Below are 21,967 nucleotides of genomic sequence, written 5' to 3' on the forward strand. Positions count from 1 at the left end.
GTCTAGAAATGAACTGAATGAACTCAGTAGAACTTTTGCAAATTCGGTTACCACTCCAGTCACATGATTATCTGCATAATTTACCAAGATATCTGACCACCCTAACACAGTGACCCGGGCAAACTGATACCCTCCGTAAAGAGAAAATAGATAGGTAACTAACTACAGGAAAAACATTGTTTGGAAACTCAATCCTGCTATTCTTATCTGAGCGTTGCATAATCATGAAACGTTTCATCAATAAACGTTTGAAAAGAACATAATGCACGTGTGATCAGACATTCATATTTTTGGAGAAATAGTTTCAAAACGAAGGTGTCAAAAGCATTCATCATCAACAGCCGTTCTATTGTCATATTCAGCCATTTCTATCTAAGATATACTTAGAAAGTACCCAGGTAAACATATATGACAAAAAAAAGTTACATTGGTACGCTTGCTTGTTTGTTTTTTTTTCTGTTGTACCTACCAGTGCCACGGTTACTCTTTCGAACAGTCCCGCAGCTTCTGGTCATAATGGGTTCCACTGGGGCCGCTGGCCTGACCAGGAATCGAACCCGCGCCACTCGTACTTGAGAGGCTGATACTTTAATCACTAGGCCACCGCGACCTGCTGCAAGAAAATGCAAATTACATAAAACAAACCAAAACAATACGGACTGCTCCCATCAGGCGCACTGACGTTCAAATAAACACGACTTCTTGCATTCTCCGATGAGATCATGATGTTCCGTTATGTAATCCTCTTCTTACTATACTGCTTACTTTTTATTTTCTTGTATATAAAGCTAACTCTCTGAAGGGGCTCATGGCTAAGTACAAGCACATAGGACGATTGGACCTGACTTATGACGGTTCCTCAGTGGATAGGTGAACAACACACAAACTCTTCAGCTTTATAATATTAGTGGGGCTTATTCGGAAGTCATCGTTGTAGTTCAACGAAAGGCTCTGTGTCATAAGAGGTCACAATAAAAAAAAAACATTGATTCAAAATTGCCTGAAAAACTACGCTTTTCAATCGTCAAAATTGCAAAAGACAGACCCAAAAGGCCCGCCCTTCACCACTTCCTATGTGTTATTGCTGGGAAGAAGAAGTGGCTCAACAAACTCCCCAGCAACACATGTCTGTGAACAGCAGTGGGATAAAAAATGAAGATGTGAAGGTGACCTGTGCCTTCTATAGTATCCTAGTATCACAAAGTATTTAAGCAGCCCGTAGTCTGGAAGTTGGTGATTAATACGTGACCGGTGCATCAGAGAGCATGTAAATGTCGGTCGCTTGTGATTTCTCTCCTGTCGTGTCTTATGTCGTCCCATCAGGCTAAGACAGTGAAGGAATAGTGAGTGCACCTGTGTCCAAGCAAATGTGCCTGCACTATAATCAACTGATCTCTTTATATGAGAACAGCCTCCGTGACCGTAATCGGCCTTGGACGCTATTGTTATTATTATATTATTCTAGTAATCTTTGGATCCAAAACACATGTTTCTTTACATCTATCGATTTAATTACGAGTAAAAATAAACTTTACGCGGTTTCTTTGAAATGTGCGCGCGCTGCGGTTTAATTAATAAATCTATTTATACCGAGCTAAGTCATTTAGGAGGTAGGTAGCACAATGTATACAAACTACGTGGAATACGTTTGATCTGTTTGCATTTCCTTCGGGGAAAATTGATGTTTTTCGAGTCTTTTTACTCATTTTGCGCATTTTTGTTTGTTTACGAAAACATTATTATTGACTATGAATATGAAGTCGAAAATATATGTTTTGACTTCTAGTTATAAATGTGAAAGTAACTCTGTCTGTGCGTTTGAGTGACCTAACATAGCTAGGTATCCTACACACTGACATAGGCAATTTTTTATCCGGCTGATGAAAGTAGTTCCCCCGGGACGCAGATAAAACCTTGTGCGGAATCATAATCTCGTAACTTACCAAAATAGGAACACGGAAGCCATACATCTAACATCTACTACATTATGTTATCTTAATCAATTTAAATAATAGCATCTTATCAAAACGTGCCGTGGGACGCCGGCTTAGAATTGCGCTCCCTCCAAATCATCCCGTGGGTGTCGTAAGAGGCGACTAAGGGACAAACCGGAGGTCGGGCAGCAGCGTCCTCCGCGTACTGCATACCCTCACTGCGATCGCCAACCCGCCTGCCAAGCGTGGCGATTAAAGGCAATTACCCCCCAATGAGAAGCACAGAAACCAGGCCCCCAGTCCCCGGCAGCTCCGCTATCCCTGGCGCGGGTAGCGGTCAAGGTAACGGCGGAGCAGGGGGTGCTAAGAATCTCCGGAAGAGATCCGGCTACCCACCCCCACGACGACTGGCCCTGGTAACACACAACATACGCACATTGAGGACTGACGAAAAGATCTGCGAGCTGGAAGAGGAGTTGAGCAAGTTACATTGGGACATTATAGGGTTATGCGAAGTCCGTAGAGAGGGAGAGGACACCGTAACCCTGAAGTCTGGTAACTTGCTCTACTACCGGGAGGGCGACCAAAAGTCCCAAGGTGGTGTCGGGTTTCTCGTTCACAAGTCCCTCGTAAACAACATAACAACCATCGACAGTGTGTCGAACAGGGTGATATACCTAATACTCAGAATATCCGAAAGATATTCGCTGAAGGTCATTCAGGTATACGCACCGACCTCGTCACACTCCGATGATGAGGTGGAGACTATGTATGAGGACGTAAGTAGGGCCATACATAGTTCCAAAACCCAGTTCACTGTTATTATGGGGGATTTTAACGCTAGGTTGGGCAAGAAAAGCGGTGATGAGTTGAGAGTGGGGCAATTTGGATATGGGCAACGGAACCCTAGGGGACAGAGGCTGGCTGACTTTCTGGAGAAAGAGGAACTCTTCATGATGAACTCTTTCTTCCAGAAGCCGCCTCACAGGAAATGGACCTGGTTGAGTCCCGATGGTTTCACGAGAAACGAGATAGACTTCTTCATGACCGACAAGAGACGGATATTCAGTGATGTCTCTGTGATCAACATGGTAAAAACCGGAAGCGATCACCGAATCGTAAGAGCCTCACTGAATATCAATGTTAAACTTGAAAGGTCCAGTCTGATGAAGTCTACGCTCCGACCTACTCGGTCCCATATTCAAAACCCGGAAAGCTTTCAACTCGAGCTCTCTAATCGCTTTGCTTGCCTTGAGAACTTAGTGTCAGTGGACGAGATCAACGACGGACTAGTGGAAACTGTCCGCACGGTAGGGTCTAAGTTTTTTAGACCCTGCCGTAAAAATAGACCTCAAAAACTAACCAAGCAAACCTTAAACCTCATGGCTGAACGACGCTTGCTACAGTTGCAGTCTTCCCATGATGCGAAGTCATATAGGCAGCTCAATAGACGAATATCCAAGTCCTTGCGACACGATCTGCGTCTCTTTAATACGAATCGTGTTAAAGAGACCATACAGCGAAACCAAGGCTCCAAAGTGTTCGCAAAGGACAAGTCTATTGGGCAAAGCCAGATGACTAAGCTGAAACGGGAGGATGGCAGCATAGCGTCGACCAAGGCAGAGGTTTTAGGCGAGATCGAGAGGTTCTATGGACAGTTATACACTTCGGTCGCAAAGTCCGTTGACAGCTTGGCAGGAGATCCAAGAGCCAAGCTGTCCCGACATTATACCGAAGATATCCCGGACATCAGTCTGTACGAGATTAGGATGGCCCTGAAGCAGCTTAAGAACAACAAGGCGCCGGGTGAGGACGGAATCACTTCAGAGCTTCTGAGAGCGGGTGGAACACCGGCACTTAAAGTCCTCCAGAAGCTCTTTAACTCCGTCCTGTCCGAGGGCAAAACGCCTGAAGCATGGAGCAGGGGTGTGGTGGTGTTGTTCTTCAAAAAAGGTGACAACAGCCTATTGAAGAACTACAGACCCATCACACTTCTAAGCCATGTTTATAAGCTGTTTTCAAGGGTTATCACGAACCGTCTCGAGCACAGGCTTGATGACTTCCAGCCTCCCGAACAAGCCGGTTTCCGAAGAGGCTTTAGTACCATAGACCACATCCATACGCTGCGGCAAGTTATACAGAAGACCGAGGAGTATAACTTGCCATTATGCTTAGCGTTTGTGGACTATGAGAAAGCCTTCGATTCGGTGGAAACATGGGCGGTACTTGAGTCACTCCAACGATGCCATATTGACTATCGGTACATCGAGGTGTTGAAGTGTTTGTATAATAACGCCACCATGTCGGTCCGAGTACAGGAGCATAGCACGAAGCCGATTCCATTGAGAAGAGGCGTAAGACAGGGGGACGTAATCTCCCCGAAACTGTTTACCGCCGCAATGGAAGACGCCTTCAAGCTCCTGGAATGGCAAGGACTTGGCATCAACATCAACGGCGAATACATCACTCACCTTCGGTTTGCCGACGACATCGTAGTCATGGCAAAGTCGATGGAGGAACTCAGTATGATGCTCGAGGGCCTCGACCGAGTTTCACAACGGGTGGGCCTGAAAATGAACATGGACAAGACGAAAATTATGTCAAATGTCCATGTTCAGCCCACCCCAGTCTCTGTTGGAAGCTCGGTACTCGAAGTTGTTGACTCATATATCTACCTAGGACAAGTAGTCCAATTAGGTAGGTCCAACTTCGAGAAAGAGGTCAACCGCCGAATCCAACTCGGCTGGGCAGCGTTCGGGAAACTACGCAATGTCTTTTCGTCCGACATACCTCAGTGCCTCAAGACGAAAGTCTTCAACCAATGTGTGTTACCAGTGATGACTTACGGCACCGAAACGTGGTCTCTCACTATCGGCCTCATCTCAAAGCTCAAAGTCGCTCAACGAGCTATGGAGAGGGCTATGCTCGGTGTTTCTCTACGTGATCGAATCCGAAACGAGGAGATCAGTAGACGAACCAAAGTGACCGATATAGCCCACCGGATTAGCAAGTTGAAGTGGCAATGGGCAGGCCATATTGCTCGCAGAGCAGATGGCAGATGGGGCCGAAAAGTGCTGGAGTGGAGACCACGGACTAGCAAGCGCAGCGTAGGACGTCCACCAACGAGGTGGACAGACGACCTTATAAAGGTCGCCGGAAGACGCTGGATGCAGGTCGCTTCCAACAGGTATCTGTGGAGATCAAAGGGGGAGGCCTATGTTCAGCAGTGGACGTCCTATGGCTGAGATGATGATGATGATCTTATCAAAATACTTACGGTTTTGACAAGCCATTTGTAACGAGAACGCAGCTTGGACCCAATCCAACATGGCCGCGGATTGTTACGATGCGATGTTTGGGTACCAAAATATATCGCTAAAGGTGAAATTATTTGAAATGTTCAATGCGAATTTATGAATTTCAACTCTCTATTTTATATGCTAAAACTTTTATTTTCAAATTATATGACGTTTTTGTACGAACTATGATAGTTTTTCGTCAAATGCGCCGGAATTATTTAAGATGGCGTCTTTGCGTCAGGAATGCGCTTTCGTTTTCTTTATTTTCCGAAATTGGAACAAGGTTTGTTTGTTTTTTATTTAAGCAGGTGCATTGAACTAAAATTATGTTATTTATTTGTAAAAGAGAATTAAAATTAAACTGGGTAGAGAAGCGATTTCTACGCAATACGTGAGTTACAAAAATGGGGCTCATTCGCTAAACTACCTATGTCTTGCAAAGCACGTTATTTACTAAGAAGCCACACAGCTTAACACATTGTTATCAGATACACAATAACTCCATGTTAAATACTAGATAGTATAGTTATCGGCACGAATCTTGAGCTCTGACCTTCACCAGCGCAGAAGTAATTTATTGGGTCCCTTTTGTGGTTTGAAGTGAGGAGCGGGGCGGGCTAAAGCGGTGATTGGCCCGCAGTGCATCGCGTCATTGCCGTCACTCGGGATTGGTTCTTTGCTAATAAATCACTTCTGCGCAGATGTAGGTCAGAGCTCAAGATTCGTGCCGATAACTATATGAATAGTTTTCTCACCAACCTTTATGTCGGCTCGGAAAACGCTAAGCACTTCTCCTCTGAACGATTCCAGATCTTGCTAAGCTAGATATAATTTGCTGGGAAAAGTCTAATTGCGATGCCATTTACTCCAGACTCGAAGTTTGGTCTATTTTGGAACAATAACAGGAAATGATTATAATATCAAATGGTGTGTGAAGGTGAAAGCCAGTCGTAACGTTCATTGGAGCGATTAATACGCGTCGTGTTATGTCTCCAAGTGTTGGCAGCTTGCTCATGTGTTTATATGACATTTCTTTCTTTCAGTACCAATGTTAAACCTTATGTACATATAAGAAGAACTATTAATATAACAAGAACAGGTGGAACGCTTTGAATAGCTATTCAAAAGCATCCTTCTGTCCTTATTCAGATTTTTATTGATACATTCTTCTGTGTCTGACTTCATATCACAAGCGACATGCTTTTGCATGCATGCATTGTGATAGAGTGCTTCAGAGTGGCAATCATATGTGACCACAACTGTTTTGCACTATGTCTCTATGTAGTTTTGCCGAATTCATTATCACTAGCTGTGCTCCCGCGTCCCGAGGAAACCACTTTCCGCCCTCGAATAAAAAAGGCATCTGTCCTTTCTCAGGCTCTGGGTAGATTATTTGCGTGTATTTTTGGAGTAAAAAAGTCATTTTCGTAGTTCCTGAGATTAGCGCGTTCGTTGTACATCCGTGCGTTGCTTAACCTAGCAATTAGGTGCAAGTTCCCCAACCACCACGACACAAACTTCAGTTTTCTTAAAACAACTGCTTACTTTGTTGATTAAACGTGGAAATTCATGGTAAACAGTTGTTCCCTAACTAAGCCCAAGTTCACAGTCAAGGTAAACATCAGTTTTGTTAAAACAACTGTTTCTACCAAAGACTATAAAACCTTTATGCTTTCTACTAATCCTCATTCCAAAATTAACAGTCGCTTTAATGAAAAACGGATGTTTATGAGTCTTAAACCCAAGCGGCCGTTACTTAGCCACGAGCCCTTCCTTCACTCCTGTCACCATAATCATCTCCCGAGCTTTTTCCCAACTATGTTGGGGTCGGCTTCCAGTCTAACTGGATGCAGCTGAGTACACTGGTACTGAGACGTGAGCTTTACAAGGAGCGACTGGCTATCTAATCTCCTCAACCCAGTTACCCGAGCAACGCGGTACCCCTTGGTTAGGCTGGCATCACACTCAGACCTTCACTCCCGTCACCAAACCAACCTTATCCTTGTTGAAACGCTTGCATCCCTGCATCGCCAACCGTCCCGACAATGTGCTCATATCATCCATCTCTCGACAGCTACTCAACAATGACCTGATTGTACAGGTTGGCAACACTGCCCAACCTTGACAGTCTAAAATATTACTTTCTGATTCTCGTCCGTCGATACTCGGTTATGTTACGTTAGGGCTGGCAAGCGGGTCTTCCCTGAGTTTGTAGTCTTATTTAGGGGTCCTAAGGAAAAAAACCGGAAAGTGTCAAAAATAGTATTAGGTACCCCTATACCGTTGTATCAGAAAATAGCTGAAGGCTCTTCCCAGCAAAAACATAATGTGTAGTGGTAAGTAAAGGGTGGGTTTTAGGGCTCTTCTGTAACTAAATGACGTTCAAGAGGTGCTGTTAACAAATGCTTCTGAGTTTGAGTTGAGTATTTTAAAACTTAAAAAAAATTAAATCTTCGTCTTCGTTTTTTGGTGAATCGGGATTGTTGCGGATTGACTTTCAGTGCTGATTTTCAGGCGAACCTCTGTTCTCAGGCTAAAAGTGTTCTGAAGTAAATCGCTGTGCCAACAATTTGTTAATTCTGGCCAATGGCACATCCTTTGCTACTCTGACTGACAACCCTAAGTTTAGCAAAACAGAGTTTAACGTAAACTTGGGCGTACAACATAACCTCTGGTTGTAAGGCCGGAGTCGCGTTAATATTGCTATTCATAAGCAAACCGCCTCTCAAATTGCCATTAAATTCATTTGTTTGAGTTTAATATGACGATTGAGGCGGGAAATTTTTAATTTTACCTATAAGCAGAAGAGATTAGGTTTTAAAGTAGAATTAATAAGAGGATAACATTACCAATGAAGAAGAACTAAACAGAATACTACTGGGACTAAATAGCACCTAAGAGACAACTATTGAATAACATAGAGTACAGGAGAGTTAACATGATTGGACACCGGAAGGGAAGGTCGAAGGAAAGAGGGAAGAGGTCATCCGAGGCATAACTACATTACCTAAGCAAATTAAAAAGAAGGTGAAGGTTGTGACGTAAAGGAAGTTCAGGAGTTGGTGCTAGACAGGCGTCAATTGAAGGAGCTGCACCGACAAGAAATGGGCTCTTAAATTAAAGAAGAGCATTGTAGGGGGAGTCCGGGAGAGTTTACCCGACTTCGACTTAAATGCTCATAAATCTCTTTATATTCATAAAAAACTATTTTCTAAAAATTTTACCCTAAGCTGCATTATTAAGGTTTATTTTTTCTTAAGAAAGTTTTGTAAATCATTAATACTTTTTGAAATATTACCGATTTCTACCGAAGTGAGATTTGGCTATTATCTCCCGTCTGGGTGGGAGACTTGACCACCCGACAAGGGAGACTTTACCCTTGGTAAAATAAAAATAACAAATTATAATTAAATAAAGAATTAAATTTAAAAAAACATGGCATATAATAATTATATAGTTTCAGTCTGTCTACAGCAAAATATCTGGTACATTTAACAATATCTTAATACACGGACCCTGAAGACAAACCCAAGTATGATGATAGCTCATGGACTATCAGAGCTATCATCATACTTGGGTTTGTCTTCAGGGTCTGTCTCACTGTCACTTGACTGTAAAACTTGTCTTTTCACTGTATTTGTCCTTGCCTTTACCTTTTTGTTTCTGTTTAGTTATTTTTTTTTTTGGCACGATTACATCTTGATTCTCATCTTGGTGTCCCTTTTCTGGTGTTTTTGTTAAACTTTAGGTTTTTCCGGGCTGTCTAGTACGACGGAGTTTCTTTCTGGGAGAAGCTTTGGGAAAGGGATGTATCGTTTGTGGCAAAATTATTTTGGTTTTTTGTCGTGAATCAGAATCTACCGTTGTCCTATCTAGATCTTGAGATATAGAAGCTAACTCTGCTGATTGTCTTATTATTAAAATTGCTGGCTCAGATTCCTCCGTCAAAATTGATGGTGAACTCGCTCTAGACTCTGCAGTTTCATTTATTTCTCATTTAAAAATATTACTGCAACAGAAACAGAGGGAGATTACCCTGGGTAAAGTCTCCTCCCGTCGCCATGATAATGTCTCCCACCCCACGCCAAGCTATCCGTTATTCAATTTACAAAAGAAACTAAAATATCCAAGTAAAATCTGTCTGTCGTAAAGGTTATAAGGATAATTACCTACACTAAGGGTATGTAGGGTAAACTGGGTACAGTTGTGCCAATTTTCGTTTGATCACCAATAATTTTGTTATTTGACTAATTAGCTCGCAGAAAAGGAATTTGTATCGCAATTTGTACATTTGTGTACGTAAAAACACTAATATATTGTTCCTTAATACAATGTATAATTCATAAGATCAATTTAAAAAAAAATGGGAAAGTGTCAGAACCGGCCACATAGCAAGGGCGGTTGTGACACGCATAAACATATATCAAAATGGTCTATAATATCTTTTATTGTAGAAATGTTTAACATAATAAGCTTACAAACATAGTTTTAACAATCAACAAAACAACATTTGCTCTATTAAAACTTGTAGCTGTAGAAAGGCTTGTAGCTTGAGCTACACGTACGAAATCTCTTGTTTCACTTCTTTCTCAGCATCTTTATATTTTTTGATATCACACTGCGCTCTTTCGGTCTTCCACAAACGTATTCTGGACATCTAAAAGCAAAAAATAATAATACGAGATTTATTATATGTATAGATATTCGTTAAAACCGTACCCAAAAAAATTGTCACAACCGTACCCAACGCATCATTTTGAAAACAAAAAATCGCCATAATTTTGCCAAATACTTTACGTAAAAAGAAATCACTTGTAATTAAATATTAATGTTCAACTTTTAAAGAAAAAAATAACAAGATAATAAAAGAAGAAGATAAAAATACTTACTTTTGATTGTTGAAAAGCAATGTGGGCTCCTACTTACGTCAACGTCGTACGCCGGCTAATGCAATACTGGGGAACGTGTTAAGGCTTGTAAGCCACGTCTTTTTCCCTCACAACCCTCCCCCGTATTACGTATAGTTTCGTTACAATTGCGACTGTCACTACCGTACCCTCGCACAACCGTACCCAGTTTCCCCTATTCATCACATGCTGGAATCTATAAACAGTAAGCAACAATAGTCAAATATCGAAAATTGAAAAAAAGTACTTGCGGGGCTCAAAAACGTGTATTTACTTGTAACTCTAAAACGAAACTGCCGAACGCAACAACGCCGCGTAAGTAAGGTGGCAGGAGCCTATGGGTTGTAAGAAGTATGGCAACGTCGCAATATCTAGGTAAACAGAGATTCTATGACCAGTGGCTATTGTCTCCCAACTGCTAAACTATCCCGGACTCCCCCTACCTAATTTAACAGCAGATTTGATGTAATATTAGCATCCGCGATTAAAATTATACCTAATACATACATAGTAGTAATTTGAAAGTGGACGGAATATAAAAACAAAACACAGTATTGACGAAAACTGTACAATAATAATTAACTGAATATCAACATTACCTTAGCTATTAACTGAATATCAACATTACCTTAGCTATTCGTACACTTGTAACTGAATTAACGGATGAAACCTACTTACGGATAAACAAAAAAATAAAAGATTTTTAAAACTCAAAACAAAAGTATTATTGTCTACCTAAAGTCGTTATCTTGTAGAAAAGATGTATCATTTGATTTCAGTTCAATCATCTCGGTACTTCTAAAGCTAAGACGCCGCGATCAAATAAATAACGATGATTACACGGAAACGTGACAAACAACGAGTGACAGCCAGGCTGAACATATCATTATGATATTATTTTTATTTAGAAAGGTGCGTTGAACTGAAATTTTGAAGAAAAGATAAGATTATATCGCACAGTCATATTTCAGGAAACTCCGTTTTGCGAGTCACTTTTTAGGATTCTAAAGTTAGGGTATGATCTTAAATTGTTTTTTATGAACTCTTTAAAAAAGAACTTAAATAAGTTCAGATGATGCCCAAAATGTGTTCCGGGCTCAGTCATCTTTACTTAATAAAACCGGCCAAGTGCGAGTCGGACTCGTGCACGAAGGGTTCCGTAAATTACAGTTAAATCAACCTATCTCAAAAACTATAAGAGATACTTTGATCAAACCAAAAATCGTTGAAAGAGTTAATTAGCATGCATCACCTCTATTTTTTTTAGAATTTTATACCCCGTAGTTATAAAAATAGAGGGGGGGGGACATACTTTTTACGACTTTGAGAGCTGATATCTCAAAAACCGTTCACTTTAAGAAAAATGTTTTTTAGAAAACTTTATATCATTTTAAAAGACCTTTCCATTGATACCCCACACGGGTATGTACATCGAAAAAAAAAATTTCATCCCTCAGTTACATGTATGGGGGGCCCCACCCCCAATTCTTTTTTTTACTATTTAGTGTCATATTTTTGTAGCGGTTCATACAACACATATTCCCATCAAATTTCATCACTGTAGTACTTATAGTTTCCGAGTAAATCGGCTGTGACAGACGGACAGACGGACAGACGGACAGACGGACATGACGAAACTATAAGGGTTCCGTTTTTGCCATTTTGGCTACGGAACCCTAAAAATGACTCACTTGCTTAGTCTTTTCCTAAACTATGTTGGCTTCCAGTGTAGGTAAGCATTTAGCAAAATAACCAGCTGGAGTTAATTACAAGTGTTCTGATTGGAGCGACTAATAACACAATATCTATAAAAAAAATTACCCAAGCCGAATTGTGTGAGTAAAAAAAAGGTGATTGCTATAGAATCAAATAATACCTAAATTGTTAGACAATTTAATAAATAATGCGTTTACTGAACACAATTGCTGACCGAAACGGCTGTCATTTGAACATCTTTGGCAGTCGTTACGGTAGTCAGAAGTCAGTAAGTCTGACGCTAGTCTTACCAAGGGGTATCGGGTTGCTCGGGCAACTGGGTTGAGGAGGTCAGACTGGAAGCCGACCCCAACATAGTTGGGAATAGGCTAGGCAGATGATGATGCTGATCTTTTTCGTATGCTGAATACAATTTTGAAAAGGTGTTGTTAGGTATTCCCAGTTTTTAACCCTAGATTACTACTCTACGTCGCAGAGGCGCCCGCGTTTTTCATATTTTGCTTTCTCCTTTTATCCTTTGCGCGTACGGCATTCACGTTCCAGGACATCTCAGTGATTGCCAGCACGTGTCGCAGGACGATGGTTGCGTTAGGGTGCGTCCACATCTGGCGAATGCGCCGCGAATGCGCAGCACGCGAGCCGATCGCGAGCTGTCCGCGAGCTGCGCGCGTGCATTTTTGTTCGTGCGCCGCTTCTGCGCCGCACGCGCGCAGCTCGCGCGCGACCTAAGCGCCGCACGCGAGCGGCGCGCAGGCTTCACGCGACGTCTGCCATCTTCGATAGTACTGAGCCAATATACGGAACTGTAAGGGCGAGAACTGATTGCGCGCAGATCGCGCGGTCTATACGAGCCTTGCGTGAGTTGCGCTAAAGAGGCGCACCGAACTATTGCAGTGACTGCACGCGCGCAGCTCGCGGACAGCTCGCGATCGGCTCGCGTGCTGCGCATTCGCGGCGCATTCGCCAGATGTGGACGCACCCTTACGGTAAGTGTAATAGTTTTTTTGATATTACTACCCTTGGCGACGTATGAGTAGTTTGTATGTAAGTTTTACGCTATTGATCAAATTATTTTGTTAGTGTCTTTTTGTTCATTATTAGTTATTCTATATATCTTTTTTAAATTCATATGTTATACTAGTATGTTATATATTGTTATAACATATCAACAAAAGATGAAAAACCCCTAAGTCGAAGACAATTTACGAAAAAACATACTTAGCACGCAGTTGACTACTGAATGGATGCAAAAATGACTAGAAGCACCTACGTTGAAGCGCAATATCTGGGATATAATTGAAGTCATCCTAAAAAAACCTTCCGATGACTGTTCTGGAGAAAATGAGGGTCCACCACCGCCAAAAAAAAAGATGTTGCTCTTATTGTACATCTAAAAAGAAGAGGATGTCCAAAATGACGTGCGCCAAGTGCCAAAAATCTATACATCAAGTTCATGTATGTATCGGATGCATCTAAAATATTTTTACATTGTTAGTTTTTTTTGAAGGATTACTTCATAATTTACTATTTTCCAAGAGAATTGTATACTTTAAGTTGTTATTTTCTTATTTTTAATGAGAAGACTGTTAAATTGCCTAAGTTCCTAACATTTGTTTCTAAGATTTATTTGATTAAAGATTTTGTAATAAAAATATATAAATATTAATTAAAATTGTGTTTTTCTTTTTTTAGTAATCTACACAATTACATAAACAGTCAAAAAATATCAATCATGCTAATAGATTTTTAATAAAATCATTAGTAAATATGATGCGCCTCGCAAGCGTATGAGTAGTTTCTTTGTGCGTCGCAACATGAGTAGTAATCTAGGGTTAAATTAACAACAAAATAAATTGCAAGCCATGAATAATTGTCGTTTCAAATTGTTTTTAAATCCCGAAATGACTATTACGTACGTAGAAGCAGTATTTTAAGAATTAAGTACCTAAAGCTGATATTAAAATAACTTGTTGTTTACAAGTTTTGTGGCTGAAAAAAAACGGTTTGTCGACAAAATACATTTGTTGTTATTATATTTCGGAGTTTAGACGTAAATGGAATGAATTTCTCGTAAGATTGGCATACTATTAAAACGGAAAGTTTTTACAATGGCGGAGTTTCCCTCTTTTGGCTGTGGCTCTCTTGGCTCTCTCCGGAGGTTTCCTAATGCTCACTAGCTGAAGAAAATCCAGTTTTCGAATAGCAATCGTTCTCAATATTATATTTAGGTAAATCATACCTACTGGAGATGGAATTTCACTAGCCCCATACATACAAGTAACATCAAATCCCTACCTCTGGTAAGCAAAACAGCCCATAGATAGAATATTGGGACGGCCGCCATTACAAGCTTCTATCTGCAATTTTATACGCGTGTTCATGAAACTACTTATCCTTAGCTTTAGGGAAAAGTTAGCCTGTATCTAATTCCACGGTTCCAGCTTTCTCTGTGCCAAGGATTATCTCAATTTGTTCAGCTGTATAACGTGATTGCGCAACACACACACAGAGGTACATTCCCACTTTATTCATAAGCGTTCATAAGAAAAACTAATCGAAATCTTAGAAATGTAACCACTATGTAAACATCAATTTTGTATAAAAACAATAGATCCAGTTTCAATGATACACACGCGATTGTCTCACAAACAAAAACTTTATCATGCTGTAATGTATATTTATCCGTTTAACAATACAAATACATATTTAGCATGACTTGATGTATTTCAAACAAACATGTTTCGAGTGTTCATGTCCTAAGTATTATAAGTAGTACTTTTTGCAAGTCATATCACTATAGCTAAACAACTAGCCTAAAGTATTCACTTCACACACTCAAATCCAAAGCCGCAAACATTCACCATCCACAAAACATCACATCTTGAGGAAAAAAAAATTTAGTACTTTAACGTTTATGTAGAGACGTCCCTTCAACTGATATTGTCCATTATGTTCTGACTGCCCTCATGACTTTAAGCACTCGGTTGTACACCAGCTCCTTGACATCCCGCGCCATGATGAAGTCCAGGTGACTGAACTCATCGAACGGCACCTTGTACGTGTCCACCACGCTGCCCAGCCGCTGGTGAAGCCGCGCCACGTCCTTCGTGTGCGCGAGCCAGTCCGCCTCGCTGTAGAACAGCATCACCGGAGCCATCACGTTCTCCAGCTCATAGCTCGGAGGCACGCCCTCCCCGTACCGCTTCATGTTCCCCTGATACCCGTAGTCGAACTGCCGGAACTCGTCACTCAGCACCCCCTGCCCGTAGTGTGTGAACTGCTTTATAGAAGCCCCCGAGGGCACGTGCCCCAATATAACAGGCAGGTTCGTGATGTTCAGCTGCTGGTAGTCAAACCCCGCGACGAGGAACAGCGCGTTGTTACACACTATCTCAGCTATCGGCCCCCCCTCACAGAGCAGAAGCTTCATCACCCTCACAAACTTATTGTCCGGCAGAAACTCATGCATTCCCAAGCTCTTCGAGAATCCGTGCAACACAAACGTCCCGGGAGCCATCAGGCGCACTATAGGAGACTTCACATTCGACATGAACGCCACGGGAGCTAGCGCAATCATCAGGTGTATCTTGTCATTATATTCAGGTTTCTCTGAAGCCATCACGAAGAACGAGGTGGTCCCTTGCGAGTGGCCGATGTATGTGAGAGCAGTTTCATTTGTCTCATCTAATACGTAGTCTATCATGGCTGGTAGATCGTAAACACCAATTTCATGGAAGGAAAAGTCCCAAAATTCCGCTTCTGAAGGTTTAAATCTTGTATGTGAGAGGGAATGTTTGTTGCCGCGCGCGTTGCCCAGCCACACGTCATATCCCTCGTCAGCCAGCAGGTACGCCAGCGCGCTCTCCCTTCCCGCCACGATGAAGTCATCAGAGCTGCCCAGCAAGCCGTGCATGAGGAACACGGGAGACCCTCTGCTAGGAATCCTGTACATGGTCAGCTCGTAACCGTCTTGTGTTAGTGCTCGGTGCACTTCCACTGGGAATCCGTATTTAACGATCAGTTCATCAATTTCGAGTATTGCGTCCATGTTCTTGCTCGCTTCTCTGTACTGTTTGACCGCCTGGTCTATGAACTTGCCGCTGTTGGGGTCGCTGGAGATGTGGAAGGACACGGGTCCCAGGGCTCTGGCGATGGCTTGCGGCATCCATGTGCTCGGGTTCAACGTCTTCGCCAACAAGTTTGACCTTCCAACGGTTGAACTGCGTGCGATTGCTTCGGCAATATTCCTTTTTATTGTACTAACGAAGGCCTGTATGATAAAGTCAGGTGTTTCGGAATTACAGACGTGCACTATCACTATGAGAAAGAGATGTTTCTTCATCATTTTCCGCGTTGTGTCTAGCTTCCGATTGAAGTCATACTGAAGGGTTTAGCACAATACGTGGCTGACCTTGATTTGTTGTGACATCACGTTACGAGTATATCTGTTTATTTGGATCATAATGACGGGTATGTCCGTTATGCTATTGTTTTCATAGTGAGATGCTCGCGTGGACCATTGAATTCGGAGTCGGTAGTGTAAACATATGATTGTTTTACAGATCGAGGAAATTAATGTCCAAAATTTTTACGGATGTGTATTTTGAGGACGAAAACAAGGCTGTTTGTCTATTAACACGGCTTTCAACAGATGCACAGTTAAGTGATCATGATAGTTCCCTAAACACTCTAATGTGTGAACAAACATCTGGATGTCAAGTAAATAAAACCGCAATAAAATCCGTAAAAGTAGTTAACACGGATTTTATTGCGGTTTTATTAATATTATTTAATTATTTAATCACAAAATATTCGCGTAAGTATGAGAAATCCACATCTGAATGTCAACTGCATTTTATCTAGACACACGGCAGTGTGTCCGCCAAGTTCGAGCAAAAAAAAGCGACACACCGGCCGTGGGTTATATTACACAATTCGGGTCAAATTCGACCCCCCTATAACTCAAAATCTATTTTATTTACGCATATCAAATTTCTAGTATCTGTTGAGACCCCCTCACTTATCTAAAATACAACATTTCATTAATATACCTATTGTAGGTCTTGAGATATTGACGTCAGAAAATTTTTACTATACACTCACTGACTGACTGACTGACTGACTAACTCACTCATCAAAAACCTAGACCACTTCCAATGGTCGTATTGACTTGAAATTTGGCATGGAGGTAGGTCTTTATGTCAAGGTAAAGGGAAAAATCTGAAAATGGCCAAGTGTGAGTCAGTTTCAATATAATGAAGGTGTTTTATACTCGATGTAAATTTATACCCCTAAGGAACTAAAACGAACTAAATTTATCTATATTTATATAATATATCTTCGAATGGTCGTACCGATCTGAAATTCGTTACAAAGGTTTTTATTTAGTCAAAGTAAAGTAAAAATCTGAAAACGGCCAAGTGTGAGTCACTTTAGAAAATAACGAATGTGTAACTTTGACCCACGAACATAATATATGATAACATGTCATGTCAGTCAGTTGGCAAATCTAGTCCATTTAGTTAATCTAGTTCATTTCTTTGTAAGAAGCATAGTGCATATTCAAAAATCTGAAAGATAGTATAAATGAGACATTTCCTTAACTAACTTAATCATAAGAAAAAAATGAAATAAACAACCTTACAAAAATAAATGAAATCCCACCCAAAACAAAAATGTGAAAGGCTGCCAAGTTCGATAATATGGGAATGCTTCGCCTATAAAAGAATTGAGATCTGAATAAGTACCAAGTTCCATACACATACCTCAGTTAAAAATAGTTACTTTTTAATGATGTTACTTGGCAAGTTTTAATAGAAAATTAAATACTTGATTCATTGCGTTTAGCAGGTTTATCACAAGGTGTGTGAAAACTTGCCAAGTAACATCATTAAAAGTACCTAACTATTTTTAACTGAGGTATGTCATGTATGGAACTTGGTACTTATTCAGATCTCACTTCTTTTATAGGCGAAGCATTCCCATATTATCGAACTTGGCAGCCTTTCACATTTTTGTTTTGGATGGGATATAGATGTACAACTAAACAAAACTTTAAAGACAGCGTGTGACAGCCTGAAAATAACTGAAACTTCTAAAAAGTTATTTACAGAATTTAAATGTTGGTTCCCAAAACATGTTTGCATCGGGGTTTACTCGGAAAAACTAATGAATAGAGGTTTTTATTTAAACACAGTGTAATTCGCAAGATTCCCAAAATGTTAAGCGCCTGATAAAATTGTACTCGCAACTTACGGCTCATTGTAAAATAGTAGGCGCTTAGTTAAATACCGAAACATTAATCTAAGACATACGTAAATGTTAAAATACATTCCCACTTACAATATACTAAGTATGCTGTGAATGTAATATCACTTACCAGATCTGTTTAGCATAACGTTAGCTTCACTAACAATGAATGCGCGCCATTTTGAAATGCTGTCACAACGCGAAGTTTAAAATCATTTGGTTCTATTTTCGTTCCGCGTAGGTGTTACCTGCTGGAGGCGATTTGTGCAAGAAATAGTTCGTCCCAAATATCTATATTGTCCTAAATATCTTGACGAGTTTGACGACCGTTTGTCTGTTTGTTTCAATCCATAAAAGAAGCACTATAAAGAACGTTATGTTACCAAAACTAATTAATCTGTGCTAAAACCGTCATTCTTTATGCCATTAGCTAGATCATGGCTAGATCTCTGAAACTGCAGATGTGATTTGAAAAGTTATCTTAGTGTTGCTTAGAGGAAAATTATAGACAACTTTTTATACGGGTGGCAGTAACTTTAACCGCATTCAGAAGCTAGAAAATAAATTTTATAATAAAATTGCTGCCTGTTATCACTCTAACAATTTAATATTGCACATACAGCAATTTGTGTATAGCGACGCGACGTATTTTATCAACAGCTACTGGAAAATTAGTTTTTTTTTCTCGTAAAAAGTTTTTACATGTTTCTTGATTTGTTAAAAATGGCGGCAAAAATGCTTCTGTCATACATAAATTGTAAGAGGGTTCCGTATTTGGACTTTAATTTAAATGAATTATGATATTACAGACTTCCAACAACAGAAAAAATATAAAATTTTCAGTACATTATTTATTAAATACTTTATTATTTTCTATAAAATTTAATAAAATTAGGTCCCTAATTAAGAAAAAAATAAAAATAATGTTTCTCTTTTGTTGCAGGCATGACAGAACCAAGCAAATTATTTCGCGCTCAAATGCCAAGCGGACTACTTTTTATTTATAGAAAATATAAATAAATAAGCATTTAAATTAAACTAGTTACGATACTTAATATACTTACACGAAAATAAATGGCATTTGTACGAAGAAAATTAGTAAAATAAGTGATTGTGCGAAAGGGATACATAGATTTATACCGAGTGTGGCTGACAGAAAAGGAGAGAAGATGTCGTTGGTTGCGCCGCGGAGAGTCCAACTGGACTGGGCTCCTTCGATCATACCGTGGTAAGATAGCATGCCAGCGTGAATCAGTTCCTTCTCAAAATTCACTTTATTTAAAAATGTTCAAATGGCTAACTACTGTAGCTCTCCATTATGTAACTAAACTAGGAACAAAACTAAACTCAAATATCTTGAAAAGCGCCATCTATCTTCAATATATTAGACTACTTTCCTAACAAGGAATTGAAGTTTAACTTTGCCTTACTTTCATAATACACTATTACAACCAACCTCCGACAGTGGAAAACACAAGGTGCCATCATTTCAATATAGCGCCATCTTTCGATAGTTCTTTGTAAACTTTTTAAATAACATGTCAAAGATTTTTTTAAAATTTTGGTTACTTTATTTATTGCATTGAACGATTAACGATCGTCACGTAACATGGCTAATGTAGTAATTATGATCTGTTAACAACAACTAAATAATGTCCAGTAAGTACCTATGAGCTATCTCTTGCATGTAGTTTGTATTTCACACCTGTATATAAATCAACCCTTGAATGAAAATCAGAAGCTATGGCACTTATTATCTCCAAATGGTAACCCGTATTTGATGTAGTTTTGCCGCTAGTGTTCATTAGTTATCTGACAGCTCGGCCTCGAATTTTGCGGGCAGCGGGGCGGCAGCGGCGGCGGCGCGGGAGCGGCAGGATCTTACGCGTATAATTAAATGGACCGGCCCTCGAATACAGCGGCGCGGGAGCGGCCAACGAGCGGTGCACTCCAGTCAAGCGGTGACCGCCCGCGCCGCCCCGCCGCTGACGCCCCGCTGCCCGCAAAATTCGTTGCCGAGGCCTTAATGCTGTGGGCCTAATAGAGGCTGCTTATAATTTCTTCCAGATATTGCTATCCAAGGCCCGTGAAACCAAAAGTAGTAGGTATCTGTCAGTTACTTAACTTCCTGATAGTCTATCAGTGACTTTATCAGTCGCCGGTGAAACGGGCCATTACTTGAATATAAGTCGTAACAAAATGTACCTTAAAACGTTTCAATCATTGCTATGTTTGTAAACATGGGATCTTGTAAAGTCTACCATCAAATAAAGGTATACTCCCCAAGGAATACGGTGGAACACCTATTTAGACGGCCATCGGGTTTCCCGGGGAACTGGGTCAAGGTGTATCCTAGTTTCCTATATCTCTGCCCTAGTCATGCGCAGTGCTCTGCCTTTATTTGGAAAGCAAATAAGGGTTTTTTAAGGGTTAAAACTATTTTAGCTGTAATTTAAACCTTCAGGTTGTTCAAATCCGTCCAACGTCTCCTCACATATTATTATAAAAACTCCTAAGTTTAACACGTTCACTAATCCAGAGTTAATTAACTCTGGATTAGTGTAAATCCAGAGTTAGGATTAGTGTGTTCTATGAAGTATAGATTTGATGTCTTATGCCAGGAATAAAAAAAAATAAAAAATATTCAAACTTTTTGAACGTCAAAACAAAAGACAGCCCCCAAAACGCCCGCCCTTCACCACTTAATATGTGTTTTAGCTGGGAATGCAGGTAAGCCATACTTGTGTGAGTACTGTGCAGTACACGTACATTGTCTTTGTATGCGTAAGCTCAGAGAAGTTCAGTGCGTTTTAATACACACACGTATGGCTCACCCGCTTTTCACTTCTTTGTTTTCTGATTCTAATTCGCTTTATCTTGTTATGTTTTGGTTAAGCAATATTAATTTCTTACATCTGATAGGTGTGAAGTTACCAAAAGCTTTTTCTATTTTTTCCTTTTGATTAATCCCAAATCCAAAATAATGAAATAGGTAAAATAGTAAACTCGGTATCAAAAGTGTTTTTTAATTCTTTAAAACTTTGTCAAACCAGAAAGCATAAATTCTTCCTAGCTTCAACGACTATTATAGCGAACCTAGCTGTGTATCTATTTATTTTTAAACAACTCAAAGTTCTAAAGAAATACCTAGTCTACCTACATTATTTTATATTTTATTCTGGAATAAATAAAAATAATCATGAGAATATTTCTAACTATTGCCTTATATTCTGACAACGCGTATTATGTATACGCGCAAGTCATAGAAAAAGTCTTGCATAATTCCGCACAATCACAAATGTCACCTGCAGACCATACATTGCGGTACCGTGCGGAACCCTAATTTTACACCGCACAGGTCACTAACCTCCTTACAGCGATACCCGCTCACTTCACTGCGCCAACCAGAAAAAAAAGTTGTCCGTCAGCTGAGCGACCGCAGCCGACTTCATTCAGTTGAAAATGTATCTGTCATGGCTACGCGATCGATGCTAGTCCCCAGTTAAAAATTACTGGAAAACATAAAAAATATGCCGTTACGAACGGTGAAGGAAGTCGCTCGCGCCTTCGCAAAACTATAATAGTTATATTTAATGTTTCTTTATTGTAGTAAAGTGTTTATTGTGTGAATTTCGAGCGTATCTAATTTTGTTCCTTGTCAAACGGGACCAGTCGTGAAAATTTTCACGGTGAGTATTTGTGTTTTTTGCGAAGCTCCCCTGTGCGTAGGCGGTCGTTATAAAATATAGTAATGTGTTCTATTAGTAAATATGTGTATTTAATTGGGAAAAAATGTCTTTTGCTTGAATAAAAATCGATTATAAGTGGGTGGGATTGCTGGGACATGTCTCCGTCTCGCTTG

The 21,967-nt window shown here is 40.3% G+C and overlaps 2 protein-coding genes across 2 annotated transcripts in view; one reads left to right on the plus strand and one right to left on the minus strand.

Moving 5' to 3' along the window:
* LOC124643880 (tau-tubulin kinase homolog Asator) overlaps positions 1-21,967 on the plus strand; it is a 106,669-nt gene that overhangs the window by 23,558 nt on the left and 61,144 nt on the right. The window contains exon 2 of the mRNA XM_047183004.1: positions 19,049-19,333. Coding sequence (XP_047038960.1) covers positions 19,275-19,333 — 59 coding nt within the window. The 5' untranslated portion in view covers positions 19,049-19,274. The remainder of the gene's footprint in view (positions 1-19,048; positions 19,334-21,967) is intronic.
* Positions 14,517-16,218, minus strand: LOC124643876 (lipase 3-like). Its single transcript, XM_047183001.1, has one exon. The coding sequence runs from the start codon at positions 16,199-16,201 to the stop codon at positions 14,804-14,806; it is 1,398 nt and encodes a 465-aa protein (XP_047038957.1). The 5' UTR covers positions 16,202-16,218; the 3' UTR covers positions 14,517-14,803.

This window comes from Helicoverpa zea, chromosome 28 (assembly GCF_022581195.2).
Source record: "Helicoverpa zea isolate HzStark_Cry1AcR chromosome 28, ilHelZeax1.1, whole genome shotgun sequence".
In the NCBI taxonomy this organism is placed as follows: Eukaryota; Metazoa; Arthropoda; class Insecta; order Lepidoptera; family Noctuidae; genus Helicoverpa; species Helicoverpa zea.

Excerpts from the sequence above, each read along its gene's own strand:
- LOC124643876 (XM_047183001.1), bottom strand. The coding sequence starts at position 16,201 with ATGATGAAGAAACATCTCTTTCTCATAGTGATAGTGCACGTCTGTAAT.